This window comes from Cetorhinus maximus, chromosome 17 (assembly GCF_964194155.1).
Source record: "Cetorhinus maximus chromosome 17, sCetMax3.hap1.1, whole genome shotgun sequence".
Taxonomy (NCBI): domain Eukaryota; kingdom Metazoa; phylum Chordata; class Chondrichthyes; order Lamniformes; family Cetorhinidae; genus Cetorhinus; species Cetorhinus maximus.
This window is the reverse complement of record NC_135895.1, coordinates 61,335,922-61,354,247: the sequence shown is the minus strand read 5'-3', so window position 1 is coordinate 61,354,247 and position 18,326 is coordinate 61,335,922. Positions and strand designations below refer to the sequence as shown.

At 41.4% G+C, this 18,326-nt stretch overlaps 1 protein-coding gene across 2 annotated transcripts in view; it reads left to right on the top strand.

Moving 5' to 3' along the window:
• The first annotated feature begins 7,265 nt into the window (after window positions 1-7,265).
• The window catches only part of lepr (leptin receptor), a 164,290-nt gene continuing 153,229 nt past the window's right edge, over window positions 7,266-18,326 (top strand). Inside the window, exons 1-2 of one of the 2 annotated variants that reach the window (XM_078561288.1) lie at window positions 7,266-7,390; window positions 15,219-15,276. In XM_078561288.1, the coding sequence (XP_078417414.1) occupies window positions 15,240-15,276 (37 nt within the window). In that variant the 5' untranslated portion in view covers window positions 7,266-7,390; window positions 15,219-15,239. The other variant, XM_078561287.1, reaches the window with a different exon arrangement.

Here is an 18,326-nt window from a genome sequence, read left to right as displayed (position 1 = left end):
GACCTGGGGATTTGTCAGCCCACAGCTTCAACAATTTGCTAAGTACCACTTCCCTGGTGATTGTAATTTTCCTGAGATCCTCCCTCCCTTCCAATTCATGCTTTACAGCTATTTCTGGATGTTACTTATATCCCAGATTATAGAGGCTATTAAATTCTCCAGAACACAAAAATAGGACAGAGTGTTTGGAAAGGGCTAGGAATCTAACTTCAAGCACATCAGATAAAGGGACGACAATGAGAAAGAGGACGGGAAATACAGGACTTGAGGTGTTGTATCTGAATGCACGCAGTATACGAAATAAGGTAAATGAGCTTGTGGCGCAGATTGAAATTGGCAGGTATGATGTGGTGGGCATCACGGAGACATGGCTGCAAGGGGATCAGGACTGGGAGCTAAATATCCAAGGACATACATCCTATCGAAAAGATAGGCAGGTTGGCAGAGGGGGGTGCAGTTGCTTTGTTAGTAAGAAATGAAATTAAATTGATAGCAAGAAACGACATACGGTCAGATGATGTAGAATCTGTGTGTGTAGAGTTGAGGAATCGCAAAGGTGAAAAAACCACAATGGAAGTTATGTACAGGCCTCTGAACAGTAGTCAGGATGTGGGGCACAAGATACACCAGGAGGTGGAAAAGGTGTGTAAGAAAGGCAAGATTACAGTGATCATGGGGGATTTCAATATGCAGGTAGACTGGGAAAATCAGGTTGGTAGTGGATCCCAAGAAAAGGAATTTGTGGAATGTCCACGAGATGGCTTTTTGGAGCAGCTTGTGGTGGAGCCCATTAGGGAACAGGCAATTCTAGATTTAGTGATGTGTAGTGAAGCAGATTTGATAAGGGAGCTTAAGGTGAAGGAATCCTTAGGAGGAAGTGACCATAATATGATAGAATTTACCCTGCAATTTGAAAGGAAAAAGCTGGAATCAGATGTAACGGTATTACAGTTGAATAAAGGCAACTACAGAGGCATGAGGGAGGAGCTGGCCAGAATTGACTGGGAGCTGAGCCTAGCAGGAAAGACAGTGGAACAGCAATGGCAGGAGTTTCTGGGAGTAATTTGGGAGACACAGCAAAAATCCCTAGGAAGAAGAAGCATACTAAAGGGAGGACGAGGCAACCATGGCTGACAAGGGAAGTGAGGGACAGCATAAAAGCTAAAGAGAAAGCATACAATGTGGAGAAGAGCAGTGGGAAACCAGCGGATTGGGAAGCCTACAAAGACCAACAAAGGACAACTAAATAAGAAATAAGGAGGGAGAAGATTAAATATGAGGGTAAACTAGCCAGTAGTGTAAAAGAAGATTGCAAGAGTTTTTTTATATATATAAAGGGTAAGAGAGTGGCAAAAGTGGACATTGGGCAGCTGGAAAATGGCGCTGGAGAAGTAGTAGTGGGGAACAAAGAAATGGCGGAGGAACTGAATAGGTACTTTGCGTCAGTCTTCACGGTGGAAGACACGAGTAACATCCCCAAAGTTCAAGAGAGTCGGGGGGCAGAGGTGAGTATGGTGGCCATTACCAAGGAGAAGGTGCTAGGAAAACTGAAAGGTCTGAAGGTGGATAAATCACCTGGATCAGATGGATTATACCCCAGAGTCCTGAAGGAGATAGCTGAGAGATAGTGGAGGCGTGAGTGGTGATCTTTCAGGAATCACTGGAGTTAGGGAGGATCCCAGAGGACTGGAAAATCGCTAATATAACCCCCCTGTTTAAGAAGGGAGTGAGGCAAAAGACAGGAAATTACAGGTCGATTAGCCTGACCTCGGTCGTTGGTAAGATTTTAGAGTCCATTATTAAAGATGAGATTTCAGAATACTTGGAAGTGCATGGTAAAATAGGGCAAAGTCAGCATGGTTTCATCAAGGGGAGGTCATGCCTGACAAATCTGTTAGAATTCTTTGAGGAGGTAGTGAGTAGGTTAGACAAAGGAGAGCCAATGGATGTTATCTACTTGGACTTCCAGGAGGCCTTTGACAAGGTGCTGCACAGGAGGCTGCTCAGTAAGATAAGAGCCCATGGTGTTAGAGGCAAGGTACTAGCATGAATAGAAGATTGGCTGTCTGGCAGGAGGCAGAAAGTGGGGATAAGGGGGTCCTTCTCAGGATGGCGGCCGGTGACTAGTGGAGTTCCGCATGGGTCAGTGTTGGGACCACAACTTTTCACTTTATACATTAATGATCTAGATGAAGGAACTGAGGGAATTCTGGCTAAGTTTGCAGATGATACAAAGATAGGTGGAGGGACCTATATTATACTCCTGTATTGATGAGGCTGGGAGGCTGCAGAAGGATTTGGACAGGTTGGGAGAATGGGCAAATAAGTGGCAGATGGAATACAACGTGGGGAAGTGTGAGGTCATGCACTATGGTAGGAAGAATAGAGGCATAGACTATTTTCTAAATGGGGAGAGAATTCAGAAATCTGGAGTGAAAAGGGACTTGGGAGTCCTAGTCCAGGATTCTCTTAAGGTTAACTTGCAGGTTGAGTCGGTAGTTAGGAAGGCAAATGCAATGTTGGCATTTATTTCGAGAGGACTAGAATATAAAAGTAGGGATGTGCTGCTGAGGCTTTATAAGGCTCTGGTCAGACCACATTTAGAATATTGTGAGCAATTTTGGGCCCCGTGTCTCAGGAAGGATGTTCTGGCCCTGGAGAGGGTCCAGAGGAGGTTCACGAGAACGATCCCAGGAATGAAAGGCTTAACATATGAGGAACATATGAGGAACGTTTGAGGACTCTGGGTCTATACTCGATGGAGTTTAGAAGGATGAGGGGGGATCTGATTGAAACTTACAGAATACTGAAAGGCCTGGATAGAGTGGACTAATTTTCCATTAGTAGGAGAGACTAGGACCTGAGGGCAGAGCCTCGAGTAAAGGGAAGACCTTTTAGAACAGAGATGAGGAGAACCTTCTTTAGCCAGAGAGCGGTGAATCTATGGAATTCATTGCCACAGAAGGCTGTGGAGTCCAGGTCATTGAGTGTATTTAAGACCGAGATAGATAGGTTCTTGATTGGTAAGGGGATCAAAGGTTATGGGGAGAAGGCGGGAGAATGGGGTTGAGAAACTTATCAGCCATGATTGAATGGCAGAGCAGACTCGATGGGCCGAATGGCCTAATTTCTGCTCCTATGTCTTATGGTCTTATCCCCTATAGTGAAGGTCAATGCAAAACATCTGTTCAATTTCATTGAACTATGTAGGAATCAAAGCAGAGCTAGCTAAATGGGCCAAATGGCCTAATTTCTGCTCCTATGTCTCATGGTCTTTTATTATTTAAGTATCTCTAGAAACTCTTACAATTGTCTTTATATTTCTAGCTAGCTTTCTCTCATGGTCTAATTTTCTCTTCTTAGTAATCTTTTTGTCATTCTTTGCTGTTATTTATATTCTGTCCAATCTTGTGACCTGCTGCCCACCTTTATACAATTATATGCTTTTTTTTTTACGTTTGATATCGTCTTTAACTTGTTTAGTTAGCCACGGATGGTGGATCCTCTTGCTGGAATTTTTCTTTCTTGTTGGAATGTATCTACTCTGTGTATTCTGTAATATCTCTTTAAATGTCTGCCACTGAATCACTATTGACCTATCCCTTAACCTCATTGGCCAGTTCACTTTAGCTAGCTGTGCTTTGATTCCTACATAATAGCCCTTATTTAAGGTAAAATACTAGTCTTGGACCAACTCTTGTCTCCCTCAAACTGAATGTAAAACTCAATCATATTATGATCGTTGCTACCCAGGGGCATCTTAACTATGAAGTTATCAATTAATCCAATCTCGCTGCATAATACCAGGTCTAGTATAGCCTGCTCTCTGATTGGCTCCAGAATGTACTATTCTAAGAAACTATCCTGGAAACATTCTATGAACACCACATCTCAGTTACCTTTGCCCATCTGATTTTTCTAGCCTATATATAGATTAAAATCCTCCATGACTATCCCTGTGTCTTTCTGACATGCTCCCATTAGCTCTTCCTTTATGCTCTGTCCTACCATTTAGTTACAATTAGGGGGCCTGTGCACCACTCCCACAAGTGACTCTTGCCTTTATAATTTCTCATCTCAATCCACACCACTCCTACATCCTGTTCCCGAACTTAAGACAAGCCTATCTAATGTGCTAACACCATAATTAATTAGCAGAGCCACCCCTCCATCTTTTCCTAGCTTCCTGTCCTCCCTAAAGGTCACATACCCTTCAATATTCAGGTGCCAAATTATGTCATCGTGCAGCCATGTTTCTGTAATCGCTATCAGATGGTACTTATTTATTTCTGTTTGCACTACCTGTTCATCTGTTTTTGTTTCAAATACTACGGGCATTCAGATACAGAACCTTTAGTTTTGTCCTTTTTATATTTTTGTAACCTCTAGCCTTGATTGCTGTTTACTCTTAGATTTATATTCTCTATCCCTTCCTGTCACGTTCTGTTTATCATTTCCCATAGTAATACCTTTCTCTCTTGCCCTATCTCTACTCTTTGGTTTACCACATCTTCCCAAATTTGATCCCTTTCCCCCACTAATTAGTTTAAAACCCTCTCTACTTCCCTAGTTATGCGGCTCACTAGAACACCAGTCCCAGCATGGTTCAGGTGTGGACTGCCCCAATGGTAGAGATCCCACATTCCCCACTACTGGAGCCAGTGCCCACGAACCAGAACCCACTTCTCTCACACCAGTCTTTCAGCCATCCATTCATTTCTCTAATCTTATTTATCCTATGGCAATTTTCACATGGCTCAGATAATAACCCAGAGAGGTTCTGCTTTTCAATTTAGTGCCTACCTCCTCATATTCTCTATGCAGAATCTCTTTCCTAGCTCTACCTATGTCATTGGTACCTACATGGACCACTTCAAGGATCCTCCCCCTCCCACTGCAAGTTCCTTTCCAGCCTTGAGCTGATGTCCTGAACCCTGGCACTGGGCAGACAGCACAGTCTTCTGTACTCTCACTCTTTGCTGCAGAGAACAGTGTCAATCCCGCTCACTATATATTGTCCTGTGCCACCAGTACATTCCATTTTGCTCCCCCCTCCTCTTGAATGGCTTCCTGTACCACGGTGCCATGGTCAATTTGCTCATCCACCCTGCAGCCATCACTCCCATCCAAATAAGCTGAGAGAACCTCAAACCTATTGGACAATTGCAAAGGCTGAGGCTCCCACGCTCCTGCCCTCTGGGTCCCCTTAACTGCCTCACTCGCAGTCACACCATTTTGTCCTTGACCACTGACCAAATCAGAAGATCCTATCCTAAGTGGTGTGACTGCCTCTTGGTACAAAGCATCCAGGTAACTTATTTCAATTATTCTATTTTGATTGGCAAAATCACAATGTAAATGGCAAAGAGGGAGACAAATTCTAGAAAACTTTATTTGATTTGTTTCCAGCCCAACAAAGAAGAAAGCAAAAATAAAAGCAAAATACTGCAGATGCTGGAAATCTGAAACAAAAACAAAATATTCTGGAAAAACGCAGCAGGTCTGACAGCATCTGTGGGGAAAGAAACAGAGTTGACGTTTCGAGTCCATATGACCCTTCTCCAAAGAAGAAAGCAATGCTGGATCTAGATCTGGGGAATGAAGTGGGGCAAGTGGAGCATGTTTCAGTGGGAGAGTGTTTATAAACAGTGACCATAATATCATCCAGTTTAGGGCAGTTATGGAAAAGGGCAAGGAATAATAAGCATACAAATACTAAAATGGAAAAGGTACAGAGGAGACATAGTATCACGAAGGGGAAAGGATAGGCATCCAAAGCTAGAGCTCCCACAATAACTAAAGGCACAGAGGTTAAGATAAGACAGGAAAAGGAAGCTTATGACAATTGTAAGAGTCATAATACAATAAAGAACTAAGCTGAATATAGAAAGCACAAAAGAGATCTAAAAAAGAAATGAGGGGCAAAGAGAATGTATGAGAATAGATTAGTGACTAAAATGAAAAGAAACACAAACGTATTTTACAAACACATAAATAGTAAAAGCCTAGTCAAAAGTAGCATGAGGCCCATTAGGGATCAAATAGGAGATATTCTTTTGGAGGCAGAGGTGCTAAATAAGTATTTTGGCAGCATCCTCTTCTCCAGTGGATAGATGCAATGTAGCAGTAAAAAAGGAGGCCACAGGCAGTATATGTTTCCATATTCGGCTTCTCTACAACTTACCAGTTGAAATGTCTCCCTTAATGTATTCACCAATTCCTTCACTGAATGTTACCTTTCTGGTTTTAAATCTATGTTTGCTTCACACATCATCCTTATTTGTATTTCATTTTTTAAAAAGAATTTAAGATCTCCATTAAAATGTTAATAATTGGAAGCTGGGTAAACTATTGTGTAGAATTCCTACAAATATAACTTTGGTCTTTGTGCCCATCTGATGGCCCTGTAGAATCCATTGCTCCTCTTTGTCATGATTCAGCTCCTAGCCATGATAATTCCAACCTTTAGATGTCCATCTCCTGTCCACTTCTGTCATCTCTTTCTTGCCACTGTGAAAGCCTATCTGTCTCTATGCACCTACTTGGTCCTGTCAATGTCCAATGTTTTGCAATAAATGCACCAAAATGTAAGTTTCTACCATAAATGAATTAAAACCATACAGCAGATTTTCCTACACTTTGTGTTGATTCACAAGTTATTTCCCTTAAAATAGCCCAACTTAAAGGGGATGCAGTTTTTTCTGAAAAAGTATTCGGTAACACTTGTTGACATGATAGATTTTATTTTCTTTCTATATGAAAATATTTGTAGCCTAGATTGTGAATAATCCACCTTAATTAAATATCTGCTCATTAGATTTATCACCAAAGCTTGAGAGCTTTATAAAAAAAAGTTTTATTTAAATATAGATTTCGAGTGATAGAATTTTTACAGCATGAAGCAGGTCATTTGGTCTAACATGCCTATTCCAGCTTTCTGCACTTAGTCCACTTCTTCATTTCTTTATCTAATACCCTGTCCACCTTCTTAGTGCTGTCAATGCATATTTTTCCTCAATGATCACCCTTTTCTTTCTGCCAGTTACTGACTCAGTTCCGATTGCTGCCTTGTCAATGTCAATGTCCCCAAACCGTACATGCCTTCTTCTGTTTGTGCCCACCTTCGTTCCCACGTGTTCGACTCACGCAATTACTCACCTCTTGGCCCTTCCGACCTTTAAGTCTGTCACCTCCTCCTATTACTCACCGCACATTCCCTACCCTCGTCAATATGGAGCTGCTATTACTCTACTCTCCTGTCCCTATCTGCAATGAGCTTCTCAGAAAGGAGCAGCAGCAGCCACGTGTGAACAAACGTCAGTGAATAAGCAGCTGGGCTCCGGGCAGCTTCTTACGGGCTCTGCGTGGCCGATCTATTGCGGTGGGTGAGGTAAGAGCGACAGCTTGGTCCGTCAGCCAGCTCGGTGCTTTCTCAATCCGCCTGCTACCGAGCCCGACTCTGACAGTTGCGAAACAGTAGATATTTCCCAGTGATAGGAAGTCATGGGCTCTGCAGGAAGAGGGATGCCAGGCATCATGCTCTTTGGAAAGTGACTCTTGAAACAACCTTTAATCTTTTCCAGAAGTTGTGATTTGAGCTTCGGCATTGGGCAGTAAATGTGAGTTTCAGAAACTTTCCAATTTGCTGCGTTTAGTTTTGTAGAGAAAGTTATTCGCAAGAAGGGAGTGGGGAAAATCTACTCAAATGTGTGAAATACAATTTAAAGAATGTTTGATGAAATGGTGGGGCTTGAAAATTTACTTGTTCTAAAATCAGTTTGCGGTCATTTAGCTTATTGAAGAATGTAACATTTACTATTCCAAAATTCGGTTCTACTTTCTGCCCGATTGCTGCACTACACAGTAAAGAATTGTACATATTGACAATTACTGCTGCTTATAGTGTTTGATGGAGTATGTTATATTTCACGGCTGGTTTATTGAAAATAGATGCAACAAATCTTTCTTTTTTTAAAAGATGGGAAAGAGCCAAAACAGCTGCGTACCACATCAGCGGAATTGTGCAGTTAGTTGTTTCCACACCAGTTTCGCCATTGTATGTTAGCAAATAAAAGTGTTGCCGAATACTTTTTGCTAAAGATTGCGCCCCCTTTAAGGAAACTAACTCGAGAATCCACACAAAGAGTAGGGAAATCTGGCCTGTGGTTTTAATTTATTTGTAGTTGAAGCTTACATGTTTATAGAACAATTTCTCATCACTAGTAAACACGGAATGCAAATCAGGTCCTTAAAAGGACGAAACCGCTAGCTGAGGAATGACCATGGAGATAGCACATTTACTAGTTTACCAGGTTGGTATGTAAGTGGCCAGCCGCTTCCAACAAACTGACAACTCGAACACCTCTGAATATGAACAAATAATTATAGTGAAAGTGTAATGGGGGGAAGGAGGGACTTACAACTTTAACTTCAGTTGGAGGTCTTGGCGCAGTGGGTAGCTCCGGTCTCAAGTCCCACTCCAGGACTTGATGGTCAAGGAAGGTGCGTTCATGACGCGGCCAAACAGGTTAATTTATCAACCTGCAAACCCTTCCAACGGCCGCCAAAGACAGGCATACATTGATGGGAAGAAAATTGGAGGTTCTGCCATCACTATCCACAGCTTGGGACTGTAGCATGTATGTAAAGGTGCAAGCAACTTGGATTCCTGAGAGGGGGGCGCGGTGATGGGGGAGCTGGCTGGAGGGCTGCTGTGGATCAAATTGGTGTCAACAACATGGTTTTTGATCCCGGTCCTGGCTGGGATGGATTAGTTGGAGTAGAAATTGTTCCTCCTCATTGCTGTTTTCTTGGGAGAAAGATTAACATTGGGTTTAGCATTAGCAAAATTAGCAGTCACATTGGACTTGCTAGTGTCCAGCACTCCAACAGGTGTTAGGCATTTTGGATCTGAAAATCATGATCCTGATGCCAATTTCATGATTCTGCTCGTCAATTCGGCCTTAGCTGGGTGGATCATGAGCTGCTTGCTTCCTCGGTTATTCCAGACGTCTAGAAACTTACTCAGTGGTCCTTAAAGTCCATCGACAGAAAGCTAAGTAATTTGTTCCTGTGCTGTGGGGTGGCTGTTGACCAACTCATCACTCCCAAGCCAAATTACTGTGCTTCCTAGTGGTTCCTTTCTAGGCTGGTCTGGGATATGCTTTCTAGGGGTGATCTGGGAGGTGAATGTTGCATTTTAATACAAAACACGTTCCATTGTGGTTAATTTTAAACATCTGTTTTTAAAATCTTTAATGATTTTCCTTTTCATTGATAAGATTGCAAAAAATTGAATGAGATTTGGGTTTTCAAAAGATCCACCAGATCATAGCTGCCCCAAAAAACTACCTGAATAGTTAATTTTCCACCTTCAATGCTTTCTCTTTCTTAGACATGCTTCACCTCCTCCAGCCTCTGTTCACAAAGACATTTGCCTCCTTCAATTCTCCACCTAACAGAAAGGGACACTTTCCTCTTCCAGCCCCCACAGTTCACGTTGCCATTCTTCTTCCTCCAGCAGCTGAAGCTAGCAGTCCTCCCTTTGCAGCCCAGTTTACACAGACACTCCTGTCTTTCATTTCCACTGCCCTCCTGTTTTCAACATTTCCTTTCTTTTCCACGTTACGTGTTCAAGCAGATGTTTCTGTCCCTCCACCACTCCTTAAATTGGGACTCTTCTCCCTATTCACAACCTCCTCAGTTTATGCTGACCCTCTTTCTCTCTCTGTTTCACCTCAGTTAATGCTAGCATTCTCCTTTCTCTCCACTCCCCTCAAGTTAATTCTTACACTCTTTTCCTCCTGCCCCAAATGCTGTACCCAGCTTGTCTGTCTTCTGACTTCTGAACATCCTCCTCACCCAAAATGCAACTCCAACTTTCTGCCCTCCCATACGCTCCTCCTGCGCCAGCTCTACACAAGACCTGCTCCTACTGTAAGTGACTCTTTTCAATGCTCACTGGAGTCAGGACTTCTTTCCTTTCTCAGTCTTTTCTTCCTCCTTCAACTACAGGTTTTGAAAACCAAGTTTGGCACGAACTAATTGTTAAGTCTTGATCCTTAATTTTTTATCCCATTTTCCACCTTGACGATAGCCTGCGCTATGGCCCTTCTATTTTCCAATGTTTTAAAAATAAAGGTCTGTATCCTTTTTTCAGTTGAAGTTGTACATTGTCACTCTTGTCATGTTTCCTCATTAATATGCCTAACTGTTTTGAAATTAATTAGGCTGCCACTGTGAGGTTTTTTGTAGATATGGCAATGAATGAGAAATAGTGAGTGAAACTTTGGTTATTTCATGAATGGAATTTTTAGTTTATGAATAGTTTGGAAACTAATATTCAAAACACCTGAAAATTCATTGCTCAATGTTTAGTGACCAAGGTTCAAGAAAATGTAAATAGAACTGGTTTAATAAGTGCACAGGGACATGCATTTTATATGCTTCAAAATCAAAGCCATTGAAAAATAAATGCAAATAATTAAGTTCCAGTGATTTCAGCAGAATTAATAATGAACAGTGTAAGTTGTTTAATTTCAAAATTTGAATGAATACTCCCTAATGATTTAGTAGTTAAATCGCCACCCAATGTGGATCAGGAATTGACTCGGCTGTGATGCTACCTACGATCACACCTTTATATTGCAGGAACAATAGATGCTTGTTGAATTTAACCTTCAAGTGCTTTTGAACATAAGTTAAGAAATAGTGTTTACTGAAAGTTCACAGCTTTAAGAAAAATGCATGTCTGAGTCATGCTACTTGCACTGAAGATTGTGGATTCTATCTGGTCTCTAGATATGACAAGGTGCTTAGTGTTCGGCAGTTCCGCCCACCTACTGCTTCTCCAAATTGTGAGCCACAGGGTGATCTGTGTGTGTATTTCACTGCACGAATATAGCAAACAAGAGACTAGGATCAGTCACTGATCCACGAGAGGTTTGACAAACACATACCACCGATTTTTCAGTGATATATTGCAGCACTGTCAAATAAAACTTTACCATGGAACTTCTTCCAGATAATTAATCTTAAAAATTAAATATAAGAGCAGGAGCTTCTTTTTGCCCCTCAGTGTCTGCTGGTTGGGCACTTGGAGATGGCAGAGTTTAGAATGCTTGTGGCAAGGTACAACCTTATGGCAACCATTTTGACTACTGGATGATTCATGATTAACTTAGTCAAATAATGTATGATTCAAAATGTGTTTGTAGCATTAAGTATTGTATGTGAAACCACTTCACAAGGAACGCAAATGGAGCAACTGTGTAGTTTATTTTCGGTGATCATTCTGCGCAGTGTAGTATAAGATGAGAATGTTTATCTCAGGATTGTCAGGGCAAAGTTAGTTTGACAGACTGACACACAGGACTGTTTATTTTGAATATGTTGGATAGGGAGTATTCTTTTTTAGGAGTTTGAATGTCTAAATATATTTTGGAGAAAGGAAGAACTTGCTACCCAGGCCAAGGTGGGAAAGGAGGTAACTGGCACACTAGAAGAACTTACAATCGACAGGAAGGAGGTGTTGGAAAGCCTATCTTTACTTAAAAATAGATAAGGTAGCAGGACTGGATGAGATGCATCCAAGAATGCTGATGGAACTGAGAGTGGAAATTCCAGAGGCATTAGTGATAATCTTCCTGCCTTCCTTAGACAAAGGGGAGGTGACAGAGGACTGGAAAACAGAGAATGTTACACCCTTGTTCAAAAAGGGGTGCAAGGATAAAGCTGGCAACTACAGGCCAGTCAGTTTGACCTCAGTGGTAGGGAAACTTCTGGAAACTATGGAACAAGATTAAAATCAATAATCATTTAGACAAGTGCAGGATAACAAAGGAAAGCCAGCGTGGATTCATCAAGGAAAAATCGTGTTTAACTAACTTGCTGAGGTAACAGAGAAGGTTGATAAAGGAGACATTGTTGATGTGGCGTATATGGATTTTCAAAAGGCATTTGATACAGTGCCACACACAGACCTGTGAGCTAAATTCTAGGTCATGGGATAAAAGGGAAAGTAGGCACTTGGATAAGAAATTGGCTGAGTGACAGGAAACAGAGTGTAATGATAAATAGTTGTTTTTCAGTGTTATGGCACAGCTGATGGTAAATGCTGAGTTGTTCAAATCCTAAAGGGAAACTTGAAACAGCCGCCAAAACTTGTTTTGCAATTTGTATAAATTTTGAGATGCGTGCCCTGAATTCAGTAGTAATAAGACCACTAAGTCTTATAGGTTTTTACAAAACTAGATTAAACATTTATTAATAGAGGAAATTACTTTAAATACATACGTAGATCCACAAATTACTATTATGATAACTTCTAAATCCCCTACTTAATCTGACTCCCAGTTACACTTTTGTTAAGCCAGCAGTAAGCCACATATTTTTAAAAGACCCAGGCAAAGTAAATGATAAAAAAACAAAAAGAAAAATACCTGGAAAAACTCAGCAGGTCTGACAGCATCTGGGGAGAGGAACAGAGTTAACGTTTTGAGTCCGTATGACTCTTCAACAGAACTAAGGAAAAATAAAAAGAGGTGAAATATAAGTTTGTTTAAGGGGGGGGGGGGGGACAGGTAGAGCTGGATAGAGAGCCAGTGATAGGTGGAGATTGCCAAAAGATGTCATAGACAAAACGACAAAGAGGTGTTGAAGGTGGTGATATTATCTAAGGAATGTGCTAATAGGTGACATCAAGGGTAGAAAGCAGGATGAGCAAGGTACAGATAGCCCTAGTGGGGGTGGGGTGGAGGGAAGGGATTGAAATAGGCTAAAAGGTAGAGATAAAACAATGGATGGAAATACATTTTAAAATAATGGAAATAGGTGGGAAAAGAAAAATCTATATAAATTATTGGAAAAAAGGGGAATCGGAAAGGGTGTGGGGATGGAGGAGAGAGTTCATGATCCAAAATTGTTGAACTCAATATTCAGTCCGGAAGGCTGTAAAGTGCCTAGTCGGAAGATGAGGTGCTGTTCCTCCAGTTTGCGTTGAGTTTCACTGGAACAATGCGCAGGCCAAGGACGGGCATGTGGGCATGAGAGCAGGGTGGAGTGTTGAAATGGCAAGCGACAGGGAGGTCTGGGCCATGCTTGCAGACAGACCGAAGGTGTTCCGCAAAGCGGCCACCCAGTCTGCGTTTGGTCTCTCCAATGTAGAGGAAACCGCATTAGGAGCAGCGAATGCAGTAGACTAAATTGAGGGAAGTGCAAGTGAAATGCTGCTTCACTTGAAAGGAATTTTTGGGCCCTTGGACGGTGAGGAGAGGGGAAGTAAAGGGGCAGGTGTTGCACCTTCTGCAGTTGCATGGGAAGGTGCCGTGGGAGGGGGTTGAGGCGTAGGGGGTGATGGAGGAGTGGACCAGGGTGTCCCGGAGGGAACGATCCCAGCGGAATGCCGCCGGGGGGGTGAATGGAAGATATGTTTGGTGGTGGCATCATGCTGGAGTTGGCGGATATGGCGGAGGATGATCCTTTGAATGCGGAGGCTGGTGGGGTGATAAGTGAGGACAAGGGGGACCCTATCACGGATCTGGGAGGGAGAGGAATGTGTGAGGGCGGATGCGTGGGAGATGGGCTGGACATGGTTGAGGGCCCTGTCAACCACCATGGGTGGAAAACCTCAGTTAAGGAAGAAGGAAGACATGTCAGAGGAACTATTTTTGAAAGTGGCATCATCAAGTGACAGAGCCCTCAACCGTGTCTGGCCCATCTCCCATGCATCCGCCTTCACACCTTCCTCTCCCTCCCAGAACCGTGATAGGGTCCCCCTTGTCGTCACTGAAAAGAGAGAATGTATAAAGTTACAGGGATAAGGCAGGTGAGAGGGACTAGCTGGAATGCTCTTTCAGAGAACTAATGTAGACTCAATGGGCTGAATGGCCTGCTTCTGCACTGTAAAGATTCTGTGATACTGTGATAAACTAACAGGGCATCTAGTGTAATATTGAAAATCAAGAAATGGGTTACAAAATTAGGTAAAATACACTTTGAGCTGTTGTCCAAGCATTACTATTTGTAAAAGTCTCTGTGATAAATAAATGTTAGTGAATATATCTGTAACACCAACTTCAAAGCATTTTAAAAGTATTCATGGAAAATCCCTTCCTTTGTTATTCCCAAGTGTGCGATGTAACAGAGATAGTAATGCCATAATTTGTAAACAATGTACATATTCTGAAAAGCACTCCTGTTGTGAGAATTTTTCTTTTGTCTGAACGGTTCATTAGTTGAAACTCAGCCTACTAAATCTGTCTAGATTTCAATGCACCAACTGGGCTGGTGTAGGCAGACAGTCCCAAATTGCAATCTCTTGATAATGGCTAATTAGTTTGTTTCATTCTGCACTTGCAAAACCCACAAGAATATCTAAACTATGATTTATGTCAATCTCTCAGAGTTGATCACGGTTAATCAGAAGAAATGATAATCTTTTAGTTATTTTTGTTGGCAAAGACTGAAGTTGCAGTAACGCCTCTGGAGCAAACAGGAACAACAGGTGTTCTTATGATATTGGGGCAGATTTTCCTCTTATGGCACCTCGGTGCAACATATGGATGAAAGTATGACAGGAAGAATTAAATGCTGGTACTAGATCCCTTGTAACTATCCATCTTTTAAAATCAATGAACAGTAAGTTTCTGGACAATATTTCCAACCTAATTTTCCTCTATACTTTGTGCCAAGGTGATATAATATGCCCAGAGTAATCACAGGGAAAATGCCCCATTGTTGTTTAATTTAAAGTAACTCTAGAACAAGTAAAACTAACAAGTTTTACCTTTACCACTGGAGCTGTACAGATTCATTTCAAAGGGCTGGAAGTGTTACAGCTCTCCCATTGATTTCAATGTTCCACATGTCACAATCATAACAAACTCAAACAAAAACCATGAGGATTTTAATATTATATGGATTTATATTTTATATAAGCTTAAATGGAGATTACACAGTAACTGAATGTGAAAGATAGATCAGCGTTTTGAGTGCATCAATTCAGCCAAAATAACCTATTTTTCTGTTTCAGATGCTGTGACTGCCAGTGTTTTACATTTTAAAAATTTCACGTTTCTAGCATTTTCCCTTCTGTTTGTTTATATTTATGACTCTGTTTGATTATCATGTTCTTTACTTTTGCAGAATATATTATATTTTTAAATTTAATTTTATATTAATTGCAATAGGTGAATTCAACCACCTTTTTTTATTTTCAGTTTCCCTCAGCCTCAGAAACGATGATAATGTGGCTAATGACTGCAACCCTGTGTCTGGGTAAGTCCAAGGTTAGATTATGCATCTTGTATTAGTATTTTGAACATGTGGGAAATCATATATTCTCCAAACAAAATAAACAACTATGGCAATGTGGAACTCAGTTTTGCTGGCATTGATATCCATGTCAATTTGTTGTTTAAATGGTAACTAGTACATTTAGAATTGCATCTATTTCTTGGTGATTTCTTACAAATGAGTTGTTAAAGCTGCTCAGTTGCTGCTTCATTCAAAGAGTAGTTTTGTTAATTTATTTACCCTCTACCTTTGAGGCTTCTTGAGCCAATGGACGTTTTCCCAGCTGATTGGCCCCCAGGCCTCTGCTCATGATGCTCTTGATCCAGTTGCCGTAAGGTTTATGAGTGTGGCCCAAAATGACACTTTTTTCTCTTTTCCACTGGATGGGAAACATTTATATAGTGGCTCGTTCTGATTGCACGGTTGACTTCAGGAGCTCTCCTGAATGGGATTTATGCTCATCACCCTATACATTAGTGTGGCAATAGATACAGTAAGTCCTCATATAAAGTTGTGGTTGCGTTCCTGAAAATCACGGCTTTAAGTGAAACATTGGCTCCCACTGACCTCTGAGTTCCTGACTTCCCAGTTGCAGCCTCTCCTCCTACCCGACCCACCGTCTCACCGAACCTCCCACTCCCTGACTCACCCGCTTGCCTCTTCCCTCTCCTGAAACCTCGCTGTGAGCGAGGGCTCGGGAGAAGAGCAGCGAAACAAGAGCATTTAAAAAAAACATGGATTGTAGCAGTTCCAGTTTGGCACTTCTGCGCCATTGGGATTGCACTTCCACAACATGGAGCTCCGGCTTTGGGTTGGATCTGGAACTTCAACAGAACGCAGACCCAGGAGTGGGAAGTGGCGAGAGGGTGAGTCAGGAAGTGGGAGGTTTGGCGAGAGGGTGGGTTGGGGAAGGTGGAGGCCACAACTTGGGGAGCTGAGAGAGGCCCCTCCAAATTGGTGCCAGTCAGGCCAAGCAGGAAAAACGTTAGAATGAACCTCTCAATGTTCAACAAAATTCCAGGCTCCATTAACTTATCAACATTTAAGCGAAACAACATTAAACAGGGCAATGTCAAACAAAGACTTGCTGTATATGCTGACATAATACTAATACAGTTCTAGAAACCATAATCATTTTTCTTCATGGAATAAATTATATTTTAATACAAGATTCCTAGTTTAACAATTAACAGTTCTAGGTCACTTGGGAGGAATCACATCCGATAATCACAAGTTTGAAGTGTACTTCATTGGAAATAATCATAAATGTACTGCTCCTGCAGTAGTTCATGGTTTGGCGCTGAGCCATGTTAGGATGGTTGCAGATTTGATATCAGCCTATGCTCAGTTAGCTGATCTCAGCCTCATGAAGGGTGAAGGAGCACTATAATTGCCCTTGGAATAGGGAGTGGAAAATCGGCCAGGTTTCTTGTTTCTGATTGCTATCCAATGACTCTTGCTGGTGTGTATATGTCTGTGAACTAGATTATGGTCAGTCAGATAATTTGGCAACAAATGAAGAATGATGATTGGGCTGCCAAGGACTGGAACCCAGTTTGAAGTGCAAGATAGTTATGCATCAGGGAGTCTTTACAGCCTATCTTAACTCATCTGTCTGATTTTCATTTTCCATCAAGTTGTTTAACTGACTCTTGAATGAGCTTAGGGCTTTTGCCTCCAGTATTTTATCTTGAAGACCATTCCAAGAGTAATCAAGTTTTTCCAGACATCTGTTAAAAACATTTTCAGCATTTGTGACTTGGCATACCTTGAAGTTGTATGAGCATATCAAATTGACCTGCAGGGAAAGACTAGCTGGTCCATCAAGCCACCCCCACTCCTCATTGTGGATGGAGCATTATGATTAAATACTTCCTACCTCCACTGCAGCCATGTAATCTCCTGGAAAAGGAAATTATGTCCAAATTAACCTTATCATCATTTAATACCTCATCTAACTCTATAATGTTCCCTTGGTCGCTCTCTTTTGAGGTTAAAAAAACATTTAGTTTCTTCAGATTTTTCCTCAGGATTCAATTTGCTGAAACTAACCAATGTACCTATTAAGATTAGTGAGAAAACATGAAGCACAGATTCACTAGATTTGGGTAAAGTTTTATATATATATTCAATTCTTGAAGTATTCTTTTTTTGGGTAAAGTAAATCATGAATTTTAATATACAAGAAAGAAGGAATTTATAATTTAAAAGCCACTATGAAACGTTGGCTTAATATTGCTGTTCTTAATGTTCCCTCAATGTCATTATATGAAACAAACCTAATTTGTTAAAACTATGTATATATTTTATTCTTTCATGGAATATGAGTGTTGCTGGAAAAGCCAGAGTTGTTGCCCATCCCTAATTGCATTTGAGAAGGTCGTAGTGAGCCAGTATCTTGAACCGCTGCAGTCCATCTGGGTATTTTTCACCCGCAGTGCTATTAGATAAGGAAGTTCCAGGTTTTTGATTCAGTGACATTGTCAGAACTTTGATATAGCTCCATCTCAGGATGGTGTGTGGTTTGGAGGGGAAATTCCAGGTGGTGGTGGTGTTCCCATGTGTCTTCTGCATTTGTTCTTCTAGGTGGTAGAGATCATGGGTTTGCTAGGTGCTGTTGAAGGAGGCTTGGCAAGTTGTTGCAGTGTATATCGTGCATGTTGTTGTGTAAAAGGAAATATTCAGATGATTGTGCTTTAACAAGATAATCACAGGAAAGTGCTAGCTTCTGCAGTTTACTGTGATCTCCATTCTCACAGATCTCTTTCTGTGAGACTCTTGACATGTAGTTTGTCACTTTTGACTTGAGAATTGGCACATTCAGACTTTTGTGTCACAGCAGACCACTAACTTCCATTCGTCCAAACAGGACAAGAAATATATTGTTGACTTTAAAGTACTGTCCTATTACAAAGCCTGGTGTGAAAAGCTATCTTGTCTTATAACTTTAATGCACTGAATATTATTTTCACAGTTCAAAGTTTGAATTCTGCAGTTCTGGGAGGTGGTATATTTTATTTCTTATTAAATTT